We start from the raw sequence: 18,952 nt of genomic DNA, 5'->3' as shown, positions 1-18,952 counted from the left end.
GAAAAACATTTTTTGAGTCAGACTGGTTTCAGATTCCGGCTGTGCAATTCATTCCTGCACCTCTTTTTCTCATTTAAAACAATTGATACAAATTTTCTGTCTAACACAAAGATTGTGCATTTTTATGGAATACTGTAGAATTTTACAATACTCGTGTAGATTGTAAAATGTCCAATTAGTGTAAGCGTGTCCATCTTCTCATACATTTAACCAGCCTGCCTGCCTTCCTTCCCTCCCCCCATCTTTTCTTCCCTCTTTCCTTTCATTTTTAGTTTTCAGTTTTTGTTTTGAGAGTGAAGAGCATTGCTTTGTGAGTGTTGGATAATGCATACGTGTGTATGAACAAGTGAGAAGCTGACCTGTGGGAGTGATCTGGAGTGTTGAAAACTACGTAAACTAGAGAAGATAGTTATCAGAAGCCAGGAATGCGTGGATCTTTACTTTTTAAGTTGTTCTTTTTCCTTAAAAGTTAGTTTCTTTAAAAAGTCAGAGCTGGGCCTGGTGTGGTGTGGCCTAGCAGCTAAAGTCCCTCCCTGAACACGCCGGGATCTCATATGGGCGCTGGTTCTAATCCCGGCGGCTCAAGTTCCCATCCAGCTCCCTGCCTGTGGCCTGGGAAAGCAGTGGAGGACGGCCCAAAGCCTTGGGACCCTGCACCCGCGTGGGAGACCCGGAAGAAGTTCCTTGCTCCTGGCTTTGGATTGGCGCAGCACAGGCTGTTGTGCTCACTTGAGGAGTGAATCATCTTCCTCTGTGTCTCTCCTCTCTGTATTCCTGACTTTTTAATAAAAATAGATAAATCTTAAGAAGCAGAATAAGAAGAAAAAGGCAGAGCTACAGAAAGTGGAGGTGAAGGGGAGAGATCTTCCATTTTTTGATTTAACTCCTAGATGGCTGCACTGGCTGGGGATGGATCAGGCTCAAGCCAGGAACCTGGCTCTTTCCTGGGTCTCTCAACGTAGTTCCTGAGTCCTGAGAGTTTGGGCCGTCTTCAGCTGCTTCTGCAAGCCATCGGTAGGAAGCTGGAGCAAAAGGGGAAGGCCAAGGCTCCAGCCAACGCTCGCGTGCGGGTGCTGGTGCTGCAGGTGGAAGCACAGCACTGCCCCACAGCTCCAACCCCAAAGATAGTGTTCTTGCACTTGGATTGGTTTGGAAAGTAGAATCTCTTAAAAGATATAATCAAGGATTTGTTTTTCTTGTTTCGTTTAAGAGACAGAGCTTCTGATTTTGAGTTTTCTCAGTGAATACCTGAAGTGATTGAAATTTGAGTTGAGTGGGAAGCCTGAAACTGGGAGCTCAGTCTGGGTCTCCTGTATGAGTGGTGAGGACCACCATCACTTGAGCCATCTTCTCCTGTGGCCCGTCCACATGGGCGTGTGCAGGAAAGCTGGATTCAGAAGCAGGGTGTAGAGCCCGAGCAAGCACTAGGCCACGAGTTACGTTTAGAATATTTTGTTGTTTCCCTTAGTACTGTTTTGGGTATAATTAAATGTTTAAAATTACTTTCTTCCAATAGAAAGAAATGCAGGAACTGAAACTAAATAGCAGTAATTCAGCATCTCCTCATCGTTGGCCCACAGAGAATTATGGACCAGACTCGGTGCCTGATGGTTTTCAGGGATCACAGACTTTTCCTGGAGCTTCATTGACAGGTGAGCAGGCAGCTGGATAAGCCTAGCTTGGTGAGGTTGAGTTTACTCACCCTGTTCACGCAAGAGAACTAGTCTATATATGTGTTTGTTTTTATACATGTAAATTTCTCTCTGTGTATGTTATTTAGTAGAAAGCTGGTTTTGGTATTAATAAAGCAGAGGGAAACTAAGCTTATCTCTCACTTGTATGGAAGGCTAAAAGTAACTGCCTTAGTAACATCTCAGATAAGGCAGATCTGCACTTGATCTTGGCCAGAAGGCCAAGCAGCAGTGATAAGGTGGATCCGACGAGGGGTTCTCTCCTTAAGTTGAAGAATAATGTTAGGTACTAAGGACATGCCTGATTGAGAATTTTAACTTCTGGGAAATCACTGTTGGGCTGTATAGAGGCAGATAAATAGTTTTTTGCAATTTTGCAATTTTATTTTACAATTTATTTTGAAAATATTTTGCATTATGACTGTATACAGGGAACAGTTTTTATTTTTTAGAACTTTTTCTCTACCTAACTTTGGTTAATATCTGGAATGTGGAGGTACTTCCCGCATGTAATTACTGGGAGTATTAGTGCATATGTGAGGAGGTACGCTCATTTTATTATAACATACAGTAAATACTTAATGAGCTAAAGCTACTAATTATTCTTGGTATAAGATGAATGTACACAGCAGAGAAGCATGTTTTGTGTTATATCTTTTCTGCAATTTATCAGCTGATTTTTCGTCTTAATGTTTTCTGCAGTAGTGTTAGTGTATAAAAACTACCTCTCAATTTGGCAGATTTTCAGGACGTGCTTCAGAAAGCGGTCCTTGAGATAGATTTGGTTCCTTGAATCCTCCTTTGTTCTGGTGTTGATCATGATTTTGATTCTGCATTCTGCTGATCTTTCTCTTAGAAAATAGAGCCAACTGTTTTGTTGATTTCTTCTTAAATGCCCTTAAGTATTTAACTTTGTTGGCCATTTTACTGTCGTTCTGTTATTCTTTATGTCATTTAACGATATTTTCCAGGCTTTCCGATTTCGTAATCGCTGTTACGGTTTATACTGATGTGCGAAAATTAGAAGCATACGTAGTTAACACTCTGTTTGATTTCTGTTGCTTTTGTGCTTCCAGTTCTTACATGGATAATGCTACCTGTGTAATGCTTTTTCTTTTTCTTTAGTTTCAACTTCTGGTCCTTCAGTGTATTATGGTCAGTCACCAGCGTATAATTCCCAGTATCTTCTCAGGCCAGCAGCTAATGTTACTCCCACAAAGGTAACAAAAGGCATAATTTATTCTTTTCTAAGTATCACCTTTTAAATTAAGCTCCTTTCAAAAAAATAAATTCAGGTTTCAAACTTATGTCACTGAATATGAGGATATTTTAGAAATCTCTCCAAATACAAAAGTTACACAATTTTGAGTAACATTGTTAGCATAAATTTAAATATTTAGAATATTGAAAAAATGCGAATGGTGATAGTTTTGAGTTACGAACAGTTCTGTTTGACAGAAATACGATTAGTGTTTTTTCTAAAGCACTGTGTGATAAGTACTTTTTGTGCTAATGAGGCTGCATTAGCAATTAAGCTGCAACGTTGCAGTAGTAGTTGAATGTGCGGGCTTTGAGGGTTGAGTCCGTTTAGACCTTTGTGTTTCTGCTTAGTTTGACCTTGAGTAGATTTCCTAACCTTTCTGTATAGAGTTTTTGAGAATATTAAAAAGCTGTATCTGATGTCCTTAGAACTGTGCCTAGCTTGGTATGTTAATATATGCTCACTAAATGTTAGTGTTCATCATTGTTATCGTTATTGTTAACATTTTTTGGCAAATTGTTTATAAATCAACATACTTGCTCTATGAGTTACTGCAGAGGTAGTTTTGTAAGATGATAGCTTTGTTAAGCGTTAAGTAAAATGTGGTCGTTTCTTAACGATGCTCTGTGTACCCTGAAGATTGTTTTTCACTTGATAGTACTTAGGTTTGAGGTTTATGATACTGTGATTGTATCCAGTTACATATATTTGTAGACAATCAGTAAAATATTCAACTTTTTTTTTCTTTTAGGGTCCAGTTTATGGCATGAACAGGATTCCACCCCAGCAGCACATTTATGCATATTCACAGCAGATGCACACACCGCCGGTACAAAGCTCGTCTGCTTGTATGTTCTCTCAGGAGATGTACGGTCCTCCATCGCGTTTTGAGTCTCCTGCAACAGGAATTATGTCACCCAGGGGTGATGATTATTTTAATTACAATGTTCAGCAGACAAACACTAATCCGTCTTTGCCAGAACCAGGGTATTTCACAAAACCACCTCCAGTTGCGACTCCTGCTTCAAGATCTACAGACTCCAAGGGTATAGAATTTGGAAAAACAAATTTTGTTCAGCCTGCGCAAGGTGAAGGGGTAAGGCCACCGTTGACGACACCGGCGCATACAGCACAACCAACTTCTTTCAAGTTTAACTCAAATTTTAAATCAAATGATGGGGACTTCACGTTTTCTTCCCCTCAGGTTGTAACACAGTCTGCTCCACCATCTTCCAGCAATAGTGAGCGGCTTCTAGTGCTTCTGACTTCAGATAAACCTTTGCAAGGAGATTGCTATAGTGGACACAAACCAACTCCTAATCAAAGCACTGGACCTCGAAATGCGTTCAATTTTGGAAGCAAAAATGTGTCTGGAATTTCGTTTACAGAAAACATGGGGCCAAATCAGCAAAAGAATTCAGGTTTCCGTCGAAGTGATGAAATGTTTACTTTCCATGGTGCAGGGAAGTCACTGTTTGGGTCGCCTGCTCCAGAGCCAGCGAGCAAGACTCCTGACCCAGATGCAGGAAGCGTGCATGGGGACGAGGACGACGACGGCCCTCACTTTGAGCCGGTGGTTCCTCTTCCTGATAAGGTTGATGTGAAGACGGGGGAGGAAGATGAAGAAGAATTCTTTTGTAATCGTGCCAAGTTGTTTCGTTTTGATGGAGAATCCAAAGAATGGAAGGAACGTGGGATTGGCAATGTAAAAATACTGAGGCATAAAATATCTGGTAAAATGCGCCTTCTCATGAGGCGAGAGCAGGTTTTGAAAATTTGTGCAAATCATTATATTAGTCCAGATATGAAATTGACACCGAATGCTGCATCCGACAAATCTTTTGTATGGCATGCTCTTGATTATGCAGATGAGTCACCCAAACCAGAACAGCTAGCCATCAGATTCAAAACTCCTGAGGAAGCAGCACTTTTTAAGTGCAAGTTTGAAGAGGCCCAGAGCATTTTAAAGGCTTTGGGAACAAATTCAGCAGCAGCACCAAGTGAGACTGTCAGATTAGTAAAAGATTCCACAAGTCATGACAATAAGGACATTTGTAACTCAGATGCTGGGACCAGGAAGTTTGATTTTCAAGTTGCAAAGAATGAATGGTCTTGGTGGCAGTGTAACAGCTGCTCTTTTAAGAATGCTGCAACTCTTAAGAAATGTGTATCATGCCACAATCTCAAGTCAAGCAGTAAAGAGTTCCTTGGCCCACCATTAGTTGAAACGGTTCCCGTTCCTAAAACTGGCCCAGAAAGCAATCAGGATAGATTTGCATCAATGGCTGCGATGAAAGAAGGTCAGTGGGATTGTAATGTTTGCTTAGTAAGAAATGAACCTACTGTATCTGAGTGCACCACATGCCAGAGTACAAAACCTGCTAACAAGAGTGGATCTTCGTTTGTCCATCAGGCTTCCTTTAAATTTGGCCAGGGAGATCTCCCCAAGTCTGTGAATAGTGATTTCAGATCTGTGCTTTGTATGAAGGAGGGACAGTGGAATTGCAGCTCATGCCCAACACGAAATGAAGGGAGCTCTACAACGTGTGCTGGCTGTCAGAACCCAAGGAAGCAGAATCAGCCTGCTTGTGTTTCAGCACCTGTCTCTTTCACATTTGGTGCTTCAGAGACAAGTAAAGCACCACAGAGTAAAGGATTTGAGGACATGTTCGCCAAGAAGGAGGGACAGTGGGACTGCAGTGTGTGCTTAGTACGAAATGAAGCAAATGCTACAAGATGCATTGCTTGTCAGAGTCCCAGTAAATCGGGTCCATCTGCAGCTCCTGCAGCTCCTGCAGCTCCTGCAGCTCCTGCAGCTCAGGCAGCTCCGGCCTCTTTCAAGTTTGGTATTTCAGAGACAACCACTCCTAAGAGTGGGTTTGAGGACATGTTCGCCAAGAAGGAGGGCCAGTGGGACTGCAGTGTGTGCTTAGTACGAAATGAAGCAAATGCTACAAACTGCGTTGCTTGTCAGAGTCTGAAGAATCAGAATCAGCCTGCTTCTGTTCCTGCACCTGCCTCTTCAGAGATGTGCAAGGCTGCAAAGAATGGATTAGAAGGAATGTTCACCAAAAAGGAAGGAGAGTGGGATTGCAGCGTTTGCTTTGTACGAAATGGAAGTTCTTCCTTAAAATGTGTGGCTTGTGATGCAGCTAATCCAACTGCGAAACCTGTGGCGGAAGCTCCCTCAGCTTCCACGTTGGGCTCTAAAGCAAAGTTCAGCGACTCTTCTGTAAGTCAGCTGGAAACAGGATTCAAAAGTAACTTTTCAGAAAAAACTGTTAAATTTGGAAGCACAGAGCAAGGATTTAAGTTTGGACATGTGGATCAAGAAACGAAACCTTCATTTACATTTCAGGGTTCTAATACAGAATCTCAGTCAGCAAAAGAAGGATTTACATTTTCCATTCCTGCATCTGCTGGCGGGTTTAAGTTTGGTATCCAGGAACAAGGAAATCAAGAGAAGAAGGAAAACTACCCCGAAAATGATGCTGGCTCTCAGACACAGGATGTTAGCAGCCAGAAAAATGATAGTGGTGTGATCTTTGGGCAGAAAAGTAGCACCTTCACCTTTGCAGATCTTGCAAAATCAACTTCAGGAGAAGGATTTCAGTTTGGCACAAAAGACCCCAATTTCAAGGGATTTTTAGGTGCTGGAGAAAAGTTATTCTCCTCACAGAGTGGGAAAGTGGCTGAGAAAGCCGACACGTCCGCTGACCTTGAGAAAGATGACGATGCCTATAAGACTGAGGACAGTGATGATATCCACTTCGAGCCGGTGGTTCAGATGCCCGAGAAGGTGGAGCTCGTAACAGGGGAAGAAGACGAAAAAGTTCTGTATTCACAGCGGGTGAAATTATTTCGATTTGATGCCGAGATTAGTCAGTGGAAAGAAAGGGGTCTGGGGAATTTAAAAATTCTCAAAAATGAGGTGAACGGAAAACTAAGAATGTTGATGCGAAGAGAACAAGTGCTGAAAGTTTGTGCTAATCATTGGATAACAACCACAATGAATCTGAAGCCCCTCTCTGGATCCGACAGAGCATGGATGTGGTTAGCTAGTGATTTCTCGGATGGTGATGCCAAACTCGAGCAGCTGGCAGCAAAATTTAAAACACCAGAGCTGGCTGAAGAATTCAAGCAGAAATTTGAGGAGTGTCAGCGGCTCCTGTTGGATATACCGCTTCAAACTCCCCATAAACTTGTAGATACTGGCCGGGCTGCCAAGTTAATACAGAGGGCTGAGGAAATGAAGAGTGGACTGAAAGATTTCAAAACGTTTCTGACAAATGATCAAGCAAAAGTCAGTGAGGAAGAGAGTAAGTGTTCAGGAGCAGATCCTGCCAACGCCTCCGACACCACGGTCAAACCGAATCCTGAAAGCACCGGGCCCACCCTGGAGTGGGATAACTATGATTTGAGAGAAGATGCCCTGGATGACAGTGTAAGTAGCAGTTCAGTGCACGCCTCTCCGTTGGCAAGCAGCCCCGTGAGAAAAAACCTTTTCCGCTTCGGGGAGTCAACGACCGGCTTTAACTTCAGTTTTAAGTCTGCTTTGAGTCCATCTAAATCTCCTGCCAAATTGAATCAGAGCAGGGCTTCGGTAGGCACCGATGAAGAGTCCGATGTGACCCAGGAAGAAGAGAGAGATGGACAGTATTTTGAGCCTGTTGTACCTCTACCTGATCTAGTTGAGGTCTCCAGTGGTGAGGAAAATGAACAAGTGATTTTCAGTCACAGAGCAAAACTGTACAGGTATGATAAAGGTGCTGGTCAGTGGAAAGAAAGAGGCATTGGCGACATAAAGATTCTACAAAATTATGACAACAAGCAAGTTCGTATAGTGATGAGAAGGGACCAGGTATTAAAACTCTGTGCCAATCACAGAATAACTCCAGATATGACTTTGCAAAATATGAAGGGGACAGAAAGAGTATGGGTGTGGACTGCCTGCGATTTTGCGGACGGTGAAAGAAAAATAGAACATTTAGCTGTCCGTTTTAAACTACAAGATGTGGCAGACTCATTTAAGAAAATCTTCGATGAAGCAAAAGCAGCACAAGAAAAACAGTGTTTGGTGACGCCACACGTGTCGCGGTCCAGCACTCCCAGAGAGTCACCGTGTGGCAAGGTTGCCGTGGCTGTGTTCGAAGAAACCACACGGGAGAGAACAGACTTAAATCAGGGTATTGACGTACCAGAAACAACTCCGGAAGTCGGAGAAGTGCTTAGCATATCCGAAACCACAACAAAGGCTGTGGTGTCCCCTCCCAAGTTTGTGTTTGGTTCAGAGTCTGTTAAAAGCATTTTCAGTAGTGAAAAATCAAAGCCCTTTGCGTTTGGCAATAGTTCAGCCACTGGGTCTTTGTTTGGATTTAGTTTTAATGCACCTTTGAAAAATAACAGTGACACTAACTCGTTAGTCCCGAATGGATCTGAAAAGGAGGTGGAGCCTAGCAACCGTGAGCTGTCAAAGAACTTGGACACCAAACATCCTTCAGATGGCAAAACCAGAACTCTGTCTGCGTCGATAGCGAAGGAAGAAGCCTCTACCAGTTACGTGTTTAAAACACCAGAAAAGGGTAAGTGCCTAGTTTAAGCATTTCTTTTTTTTTTTTGCTTTTCATATTCTTTATGTATTCTTTGTAGAATAGTACTGTTATTACAAGTTTAGATTATAACCACTGCTTTGTGAACCCAAGAAATAGTTGTTTTTCTTCATGTTAATAGAGGTTGTGTGTACATTACTTAATAGAGCTCAATTATTGGAAGATACTGATCAGCATATAAAGCAGAGGAAAAGAATCTCCCCCCCCCCTTTTTTTAAAATTTATTTTTATTGTAAAGGCTGATTTACAGATGTGGGGAGAAACAGTGAAAAAGATATTCCATTTGCTGGTTCACTTCCCGAATGGGCGCCAAGGCCAGTGGGGCCCAACAGGAGCTGCTTCTCCATGTCTGACCTACATGCAGGGTCCCAAGGCTTTGGGCCAACCTCCACTGCTTTCCTAGGCCACGAACGGGGCTGGATGGGAAGCAGAACAGTGGGACCTGAACAGTGAGACCTGAACTGGCTCATATGTGGTTCCAGTTCTTGGAGGTGGAGGATTAACCAGTTGAGGCAGTTTATTTTTATTAGCATGATATTTTTCAGATGTTCGCATATCATAGGGATTAGTCTTGTCACCATTTGTTAAGTGAGAAGAGAATGAAGCCACTATGTAGATGCTAGGACTGTTTAATGAAATGCTGGCTTTCTGTTTTGAAATCATATTTGTTTCCCAAAATGTTCAAGAATGAATGCTCTTTATTTTCTAGGATTTAATTTTAGCCTTTTTAAATCTAATCCCATGGCCTTTTGGACCAGCACCCCTTCCTCGCAGCCCGAGAGTGAAGGTATAGAAATAGTATTCTCCGTATGATACAATGAGCCCCCCTGGTAGTCCTTAGCAAAGTACTTGTGGCTGCGTGTAGTTAAGAGCTTACCGTGCATGTTGGAGAACGGCAGTCCCAGCAGAGTGATGGTGTGACACCCTGAAGGCTTCCTTGGGTCTCCTGTGTTTCCATCACTTCCTGTTTCTGCTGTGTTTGGACTTCATCGCTTTATCATCTCAGCTCTGCTTAACGAAGACTTTCTCTAACCCTTGTGCTCAGCCACTAATGGCCGTCAGTGTTCAAGCTTGCCAGCAGCAGGAGCGGTTTCCCCTTACGACTGACTTTCTGTCCGCTGGATTTGAAAGTTAGCCTGCGTTTTTAAGAACCATCATTGTATCGCTTGTATGTTTGTATGTCTGCTGATTGCAAACGTAAAACGGTGCTGCCAGTGTGGAGCAGCTGCAAGTAAGATCTGTTGCAGACATTCGAGAGCAAGACTGGAGAAGTGAGCACTTAGCGTTGGCGTCCAGTGACAGCCCGAGTGTGTCAGCTGAGGACAGTGATAGATACAAGAGCAGTCTGGTATCTCAGGCCTTCAGATTTAAAGTACACTAGTTATTACCAGTGAAGGTGGCTGTTGATGTCTTTTATTCTTTTTTTTTTAAAGTGTTGTTTTTTTTTTTAAATTGGAAAGTCAAACACACAGAGAGGAGGAGAGACAGAAAGATCTTCCATCCACTGGTTCACTCCCTATGTGGCACAGCAGGCAGAGCTCAGCCAATCCGAAGCCAGGAGCCTCCTCTGGGTCTCCCACATGGGTGCAGGGTCCCAAGGCCCTGGGCCATCCTCGGTTGCTTTCCCAGGCCATAAACAGGGAGCTGGATGGGAAGTGGGACCGCCAGGACACAAACTAGCACCCATATGGGTTCCCGTTGCCTGTAAGGAGAGGACTTTAGCCACTAGGCTACCAGGCCAGGCCCTGGGTCGTTTTTCTCAATTTGAATTCTGAGAAATTATGTCAAAAGGCAGACAAAGTAGGAAAGTGAGTAATTACTGACACAGTTTGTGGATTCTAGGTTAAGACTCGCTGACTTGAGTAAATTTGCCAACATTGTTCTCGTAGGACAGTTTGCATCTGGTATCGTAGTTCCATGGCATCTTAGAAATGAAGACCTTAGACATGACAAAGGCAAGGGCTTAGCAGGTTGCCAGATTTACTCAAGATGAGCTAATGGCAGCGTTGAAACAAAAATCTGTATTTGATGGTGTTAAGTTGTTGTCCAAGCTAGAAGTTGATACTAAATCTTGGTAGTGAAGAAGAGGGGAAAGTTTAATGTTGTGAAAGGAAAGGCTTTAGCTTTCTAGAGCGGTGTTGTCCAATAGAAGTGAAAAGTGACCTGTGTATTTAATTTTTAATTTTCTAGCAGCTATATTAAATGAGAAGCAGATGAAAAAGGAAAAATAAGAATTTTAACAATATATTTGATTTAAGCCATTTTGTCCAAAATACCACTTTAATTTCTAATCATACAGAGATGTTGTTTTAGCATTCTTTTTTATTTCAGTGTTTCAGACTTTAGTATACACCTTTACACTTAACAGCACGTTTCGTTGAAGTGCTTCATTGCGGCTTACAGTCCTGGACAGGGTACTAGCTGGTGCCGCCATGCTGTTATGACTGGCGTACTCTATCAGTTCCTTCAGGCAGAGATTGCTTGCTGTAGCACCACAACAGACTGCTTCAGTGTGTTTAATTGGATAGTGTGAGTGACAGAAATGGATGGCCAGAGTAGGGACGGTGGTCATTCCTGAAATGCCCACAGCAGCTAGATTAGGCCAGTGTCAGGAGCCAGGGACTCCATTGGAGGTCTCACGTGGGTGCCAGGGGCCCAGGTACCCAGGCCCTACTCAGCTTCTCTAGGCATATTTGCAGGGGACTGGATTAGGGAGACAGTGCCCAGGACTCCAGCTGGCACACAGTCCAGATACTGGGGTCACGGAGAGCAGCTTTCTGCTCCGCAACCCCAACCTCTCTTCTGGGTTTGAAATAGAAGATGGCTACTGACATTTGGTAGAATGCTAAATCAGGATACTAATTCTGATTGGTGATGATGTTAGAGCTCTGTTTTGCGTCAGATCTGTTTGTTTTTATCAGTATGCCGTTTTAGCTTCTAGGTGGACACAATGGTTTTTGTTTTCAGCTAGACCACTGATGTTAATGCTAGTTGTTAGCATCTTTATTATTATTTACTTCTGTTGTAGCAAAAGAGACAAAAGACCCCGAAGATCTTGCCTCGGATGATGATGTTCTCATTGTGTATGAACTAACCCCGACTCCTGACCAAAAAGCCCTTGCAGCTGAACTCAAACTTCCTCCAACTTTCTTCTGCTATAAGAACAGACCTGATTATGTCAGTGAAGACGATGACGATGGTAAATCTTTTGTTGTTTTGAAACTGTTCTGTTCTTCAGTCTTAGTGCTTGCAAGTATGCTTTATTTATTTAAAGCCTGCCTCTCAGAAGTCATCACTGGTATACTTTCAGATAGATTACCATGGCTATGTATACACATGCAGTCAGTAGGTTTCATGATCAATGTGGTATTCACTCATCAGCTTTGAGAAGGTGGCTGTCTTATGTCATACAGGCATTTTGAGGGTATTGAAAGAGAGGGCACACAGGACACCAGTGATAGAAAACTTGTATGCCATTTTGTAGCTTTTCAACAGCCTGGTTATGTGTCCGGCCAAGCCTCAATAGGGTGGATTGGGTTGTGGGACAAGGAGATGGGAAGTGTGGAAATGCTAGTTGAGCTGCTCGTAGCGGAGGAGGTCCTGAGCAGACGCCGGGGCTAGAGGGGATACAGAGAGGTTGTGAACTGGCAAGATGGGCTGCTTTTACATGGGGAGAATGAAGTTGAATGTTACCAGATTTCTGGCTAGGAAAAATCCCAAGTGTTAGGAGAATTTATCTATTACTATTCATTTTCATTTAAGATGAAGATTTTGAAACTGCTGTCAAAAAACTTAATGGAAAACTCTATCTGGATGACTCAGAAAAATGTAAGCCCGCAGAAGAAAATCTAGCAGGTATGTTAAGTGTAAAGAACTACCAAGTTATTTAGAAGCAAGTGCTTAGTCTAATCGTTTCTGTAATTGTCAGTTTTACTTGGCAATAGGTACATGATGGTTGAAAATATTTTGAAATTATACTAATGAAAACCATTGCTCTTTTAGTGACTTTATTCTCCATTACCATTTACAAGCCATTTGTGTTAAAAGATTTATTTATTTGGCAGCATGTCAGAATAAAGGGGGGAGAAGGGGGTTACCCATCAGCCGGCTCACGTCCCAGATGTGAGCAGCCAGGTGTGTGTCGGGTTGAGACAAGGAGCTAGGGATTCCATCTTAACTCCTGAGTGCTGCCTCTCTCGGCACATTAACAGGAAACTGGATTGGAAACGGGGCAGCTGGGCCTTGAACAAGTTGAATAAGGACTGGAAAATGAGACGCTGCTGTTGCAAGCAGTGTAACCGGCTGTGCCACAATACCGACACATGCATAGGACTTGCTGCTAGGGGTTATATTACATTGAGGACAACCATTATTGAGTAATTGGACTTAATCGAAAAAAATGTTTTTTTCCTTTGCTTGTGTTCTATGAACTTTTCAGATCACGAGAAAGAATGCGTCATCGTTTGGGAAAAGAAGCCAACAGTTGAAGAGAAAGCGAAAGCAGATATGTTAAAGCTTCCACCGACATTTTTTTGTGGAGTCTGCAGTGATACTGACGAGGACAACGGAAACGGGGAAGACTTTCAGTCAGAGCTTCAGAAAGTTCAGGAAGCTCAAGTAAGAATGACTCCATTGTTTCGTTTGCTTGCATTTTCTTTGTCGATGCAGTAAATTAAGGTCTCCACTGTGGCAGCAGGAAATTGAGCTGCTGCCTCCCCAGGTCTGCAGGAGCCAGAGCCTGGGTTAGAACTCATACTGCCTTGTAGGGTCAGTTCTTGCCTCTCGTTTTCTTTTCTGTCTATTCCATTTTTCATTACTTTGATTTTACATCCCTTCTACCTCTTTTGAGTTATTTGAAAACTTCTCAGATTTCAAAGATTATTATATTTTTGACTTGTGTTTTAAGTGTTTTTTTTTAGAGATAATAGTTTGTGTTTATACACACACACACACACACACACGTATATAAATTGTTTGCCCTTTCAGGACAAATTAAAATATAGATGCCATAAAACTACATAGGTTTCTAACATTCCTCCAGTGTGGCTGTCCATTTAAAAAAATTCTGTCTATTACGTTTTGATCTCATTTGATTTATTTGAAAGGCAGAGTGACAGAGGAAGCAAGAGAAAGAGCTTGTCAATCTGCTAGTTTATTCCCAGTTGGCCCCAATGGCAGGACTGAGCTGGACTGCAGCCAGGAGCTGAGAGCTGCTTCTGGGTGTCTCACGTGTGGGTGCCGGGCGTGGTGGGGCAGCTGGCTCAGACTGGCACCCCACGGGATGCGGACATCACAGGCACCACAGTGCCAAACCAGAGCTGAGTGTGCAACATCTGCTTTTGTTTTCTTTGATTCCTTTTGTCAGAATTTTATCCCATATAGATGTATGTATTTTCAAATTCTATTTATACTGCAATGGTTTTTGGTGCTATGTCTTTAATTTCATATTCCTTTTAGTTATTTCCATTAATAACAGGCAGTTGATGATTTGGAAGGCAAAGAAATAAAAATTTTGTTTTTAAGATTTATTTATTTTTATTACAAAGTAAGATATATAGAGAGGAGCAGAGACAGAGAGGATCTTCTGTCCAATGATTCACTCCCCAAGTGAGCGCAATGGCTGGTGCTGTGCCAATCCGAAGCCAGGATTCTTCCAGGTATCCCACACGGGTGCAGGGTCCCAAGGGCTTGGGCCGTCCTCGACTGCTTTCCCAGGCCACAGGCAGGGAGCTGGATGGGAAGTGGAGCTACCGGGATTAGAACCGGCGCCCATACGGGATCCCGGGTGTTCAAGGCGAGGACTTGAGCTGCTAGGCCACAGTGCTGGGCCCAAGAAATAAAGATCTTGTCCTTACTGGTTCACTCCCTAAATGCCATCACAGGCCAAAGCCAGGAGCCAGGACCCCATGACAGTGTTTGAAATGGGTGGAAGGGAGCCTCCCCTGGCAAGTGCACTGTGCTGGGAAGACGTGGCCCATGGCTTTAGGTTGGCTCAGCCCTGGTTGTCAAAGCCCTCTGGAGAGTTCACCGATAAACGAAGATCTTTCTCTCCTCTTGATAAATCTGATCTGCTTTTCCAGTAAAAATAAGTAAATCTTTAAAAAAAAAATCAAGACCTTCTTTTTCTTGTGTGAATTTCTTAAGTGAATTCGATGTTGTCTTAAGTTGTTAAGGTTTGGGGCCAGCGTGGTTGCATAACAGACGAATCCTTGGCGTGCTGTGCTTGGCATCCTGTATGGGCACCCGTTGAAGTCCTGGCTGCTCCACTTCCATTAACACCTCCCTGTTTATGGCCTGGGAAGGCAGCAGTGGCTAGCCCAAGGCCTCAGGCTCCTGTACCCATATGAGAGACCCAGAAAGAAGCTCGTTACTAGTCACTGGGTTGGAATTGGCTCAGCTCCAGCCGTTGGCAGCCATTTGGAGTGTGAACCAGCGGATGGGAGATTTCTCTGTCCTTCTCCCTGTAGATTTGTCTTTCCAATAAAAATTGTGAAGGTTTTGGCTGTTGTGCAGTCATTGTACTCTTCTCATGCCCAGTGCCCCTGGGATCAAAGTGATGGTTAGTAATTTGTATCGTTGGTGTTTCTGTTTTGTTTGTTGGAGGTTTTTAATGAGCTTATGCGGTAGGGGGGTGTCATTTTTTGTTGACCTTTCAAAGGTTTTGGTTGCATTGGCTTTTCTCTACTACTTGTTTTATTGATTTCTGTCGTTTTTGTTATTTGTTATTCTTATTGCAAAGTGGGGTTTTTTTTGTTTGTTTGTTTGTTTGTTTTTTTTTTTGCTGCTCCTTCTAAGTTTCCCAAAGTAGCTTGGGTTTTAGATTTCTTTGTTCCGATATGACACCCTACTTATGGCCTGGGAAAGCAGCAGCAGAAGGCCTGCATGCTTGGGGGCTGCACCCATGTGAGAGCCATGGGAGAGGCTTTTGGCTTCACATTGGCTCTGCTTGGAGCGTTGTGGCTGTCTCGGGGAGTGAACCACAGGATTTACTCTGTAACTCTGCCTTTCAGATAGCAATTCAAATAATTACATGCAGAGTGCTACAAACAGCCTCTATTGTACTTTTTTCTGTATCTCGAAAACATATTCTCGTTTCTTATTCCGAGTATTTTAAGCTTCCTTTGGTGCTTTTTCTCCATGTTACTTGCAAGTGTTAATCCTCAGACATCTGTGATTTCTTTGCCCATCTAATCTTTCTGTTAATGACTTTGATTTCATTGTGAATTACGAGTGTATGCTGGGTGTCACTTTTGTCTTTTAAATTGGTTAATGTGTTGTGTAGCAGAATAGTCGTCTTGATAAATCTTCTGTGTGAGCTTGTGAAAAATGTATGTTCTGTTATTGGATGTCACCCAGAAATTCTGTTTCTATTAATGTGGTTTTCATTGGTAAGATTCCCATTTTTTTTTAAATAACTTTGTTTCTTTACTGAGAATTTCTTGTTTTAAGAATATTTCTTACTACTACATTGCCTTTTTTTTGGAAAGAAAGGGAGAGTTCTCCTGTCTGCTGGGTTATTCCTTAATGACTGGAACAGCCACGAATGGCTAGACGGAGCGCAGCAGCGTGCAGCTCCAGCTGCGTGTCCTACACGGGTGCATGTTGGTGGGGAGCTGGCGGTCACAGGCCTCCCCCATGAGATGCCGGCGTTGTAGGTGTGACTTCACGCCCGGCGCCACAGCGTTGGCCCGTGTGATGGCTTCTGCACAGTACTTACTGTAGTTTTGGATCATGGGATGTTGAAGAACTGCTGCTTTTTGAGGCTTTTTTTTTCTTGGTGCCATTGATGGCTTCCGTGTTTTGCGGATGTGTTATCTCCCGGACTGGAATATAGGGAAGGTGTGTTAAAAGTCCACAGGGATCTGACCAGCAGGTTACCCCGTTCCCTGTCTGCTGTCACTCACCTTTCCAAGGCGTCTCACACTTTTTGTCTAATACCTAATTGTAGACTCTGGGAGAGATTAGTTGAAGTGTGTTTTTCCCATATTGTCCACAAATCCAAATCTTTCGAAATAATGTCTCTGTGCCATTTGTAGAACAGTATTTAATGGCATATCTTATCATTTCCTCCTGACAGAAGTCCCAGAGTGAGGAAGTGACTGCTGCTTCGGTGGGGACATCTGGAGAGCCCGAGTGTGTTGGCAAGCACCTCGGTTTACCGTCTGTGCCCTCTGGGGCTGCGGACAAGCCTGTGGATCTGTCTGCCAGAAAGGAAGCGGATCCAGAATCTACAAGCCAAGGTAACACCAGATACGTGTTTACATTACACATTGCATAGGGTGCGTGTGTGTTTGAAATGATAGACTTCAAGGAAGTTCCCGAAACTCCTTTGAAAGAACGTTTGAGGCACATACAACAGATATTAGCAACCCTGGCAAAAATCTTGTGTCTTTGCCAACAGAGAGAGTGAACAGGCTTAAGTGGTAATTTTCTTTTAAAGATTTATTTATTTATTGGAAAGTCAGATATACGGAGAGGAGGAGAGACAGAAACGAAGATCTTTCATCCCTGGCACATTGAAGGCGAGGACTTTAGCTGCTAGGCCACGCTGCCGCCGGGCCCAATGGTTCTGTTCTTTTGTGAGCTTGTTATTTAAAACATTTTGAAGTATGTTGTCACTCTTGCGTAAAGCAATAACAGGAATGTTAAAATTTGTATGGTACTACTTAAATGCCTTTTTTGTTTTTCCTGTTAACCTAAAAGCTTACTAAATTATTCAGTTAATAATAACTCATGTCTGGTATCTTTCTCCCTTGTTTTTCTACTTCAGTATTTTTTGGTAGGATATATCTAAATTATTTTATATATGTATGTTGCCTATTATCTTTTTCAGAAATGGTCTCAAATAAGTCACAAATATATTTATAGGCATTTTAAAATCTTAATATTTGATGGGCCTGGTGGCTAAAGTCCTTGCCTTGAACACGCCAGGATCCCATATGGGCCCCGGTTCTAATCCCGGCAGCTCTACTTCCCATCCAGCTCCCTGCTTGTGGCCTGGGAAAGCAGTGGAGGACGGCCTAAAGCCTTGGGACCTTGCACCCGCGTGGGAGACCTGGAGGAGGTTTCAGGCTCCTGGTTTGGGATCAGCATAGCAATGGCCGTTGCGCTCACTTGGGAAGTGAATCATCGGACGGAAGATCTTCCTCTCTGTCTCTCCTCCTCTCCGTATATCTGACTTTCCAATAAATAAATAAATAAATCTTTTAAAAAAAATCTTAATAGTTGGGACTAGGAAGATAATGTTATAATGAAAGTTTCATTTTCAGAAATTATATTGCTGTCAATGGGCAGAATTAAAACAAGGCTCTCCTAGTATTCCTGATGAGGAAGTTAAAACTATACTGAACACAAAAAGGCTTCATACAGATGTTCCTTAAAGCCCTGCCTTTGATAGGATGCTTGTTTTTTTAAATTTATGTGGCTTTTGTGACTGACTACAATATCGATTGTTTTATATCTGATATTGAAGGTGTTTTTTCTCACTCTTGGTGGTTATTGAAGTATTCATTGTCAATAGTATTTGTAACTGGAACAAGGCGGAAGCAGCTCAGAATCTGCTGTATTCTGATTTACCAGGTTTCCCTGCTTATCTCCCTTATGTGTATTACAGGAGATGTGTCTCATCTGCCCCTGTCCGGGCAGAGTTTTGCCTTCCTGTGTATATGAAGTAAAATGGTAAATTGTTCTTTTCCTTTTGGCAGTGGAAAGCAAGACACTTTCATTTGGATTTGGAAGTGGCACAGGGCTGTCATTTGCAGACTTGGCTTCCAGTAATTCTGGGGATTTTGCTTTTGGTCGTAAAGGTAAGATCCAATGAGCCTTTGATCAGTGTGTTACAGTCTGTTCAGTAGAACCGAAATAGCTAGTCCTTTGTACCACATTGTAATGAGTTCAGTTGGAATTTTACCCTTCACTCCCTGTTTGGTTAGAAAATAGTGAAGGTTGTTTATGTTTTATTATTATTTTAAAAAATATTTATTTTTATTGTAAAGTCAGATGTACAGAGAGAAGGAGAGAGACAGATCTTCCCTTAAGTTTACTCCAAATCGCTGGAATAGCCAGAGCTGAGCCAATATGAAACCAGGAGCTTCTTCTGGGTCTTCCACACAGGTGCAGGATCCCAAGGCTTTGGGCCATCCTCTACATCTTTCCCTGGCCTCAAGCAGGGAGCTGCATGGGAAGTGGAGCAACTGGGACATGAACTGGTGCTTGTATGGGATCCTAGCACGTAAAGGCGAGGATTTAGCCACTAGGCTGTTGTGCTGGGTCCCTAAAGTGGCTAGTGTAGAAGTAGCAGATGGGCCTCTTTGAGGACACATTTTTAGATTTGAAATTGTAGTTCTCTTGTGACAAAAAAAAATTTTAAAAAATTCCTAGCCAAATCAAGT

At 42.8% G+C, this 18,952-nt stretch overlaps 1 protein-coding gene across 5 annotated transcripts in view; it reads left to right on the top strand.

Moving 5' to 3' along the window:
- Nucleotides 1-18,952, top strand: part of RANBP2 (RAN binding protein 2) — a 60,562-nt gene that overhangs the window by 36,612 nt on the left and 4,998 nt on the right. For 2 of the 5 annotated variants that reach the window (XM_040975502.1, XM_040975506.1), the window contains 8 exons: nucleotides 1,517-1,652; nucleotides 2,817-2,911; nucleotides 3,704-8,534; nucleotides 11,590-11,760; nucleotides 12,324-12,416; nucleotides 13,000-13,178; nucleotides 16,639-16,801; nucleotides 18,266-18,367. In XM_040975502.1, coding sequence (XP_040831436.1) covers nucleotides 1,517-1,652; nucleotides 2,817-2,911; nucleotides 3,704-8,534; nucleotides 11,590-11,760; nucleotides 12,324-12,416; nucleotides 13,000-13,178; nucleotides 16,639-16,801; nucleotides 18,266-18,367 — 5,770 coding nt within the window. The remainder of the gene's footprint in view (nucleotides 1-1,516; nucleotides 1,653-2,816; nucleotides 2,912-3,703; nucleotides 8,535-11,589; nucleotides 11,761-12,323; nucleotides 12,417-12,999; nucleotides 13,179-16,638; nucleotides 16,802-18,265; nucleotides 18,368-18,952) is intronic. The other 3 variants (XM_040975504.1, XM_040975505.1, XM_040975503.1) reach the window with 3 other exon arrangements.

Source organism: Ochotona curzoniae, unplaced genomic scaffold, assembly GCF_017591425.1.
Source record: "Ochotona curzoniae isolate NIBS_2020 unplaced genomic scaffold, NIBS_Ocur_1.0 contig_2688, whole genome shotgun sequence".
Taxonomy (NCBI): Eukaryota; Metazoa; Chordata; class Mammalia; order Lagomorpha; family Ochotonidae; genus Ochotona; species Ochotona curzoniae.
Note: the sequence above shows the minus strand (reverse complement) of the source record. Positions and strands in the feature narration are given on the sequence as shown.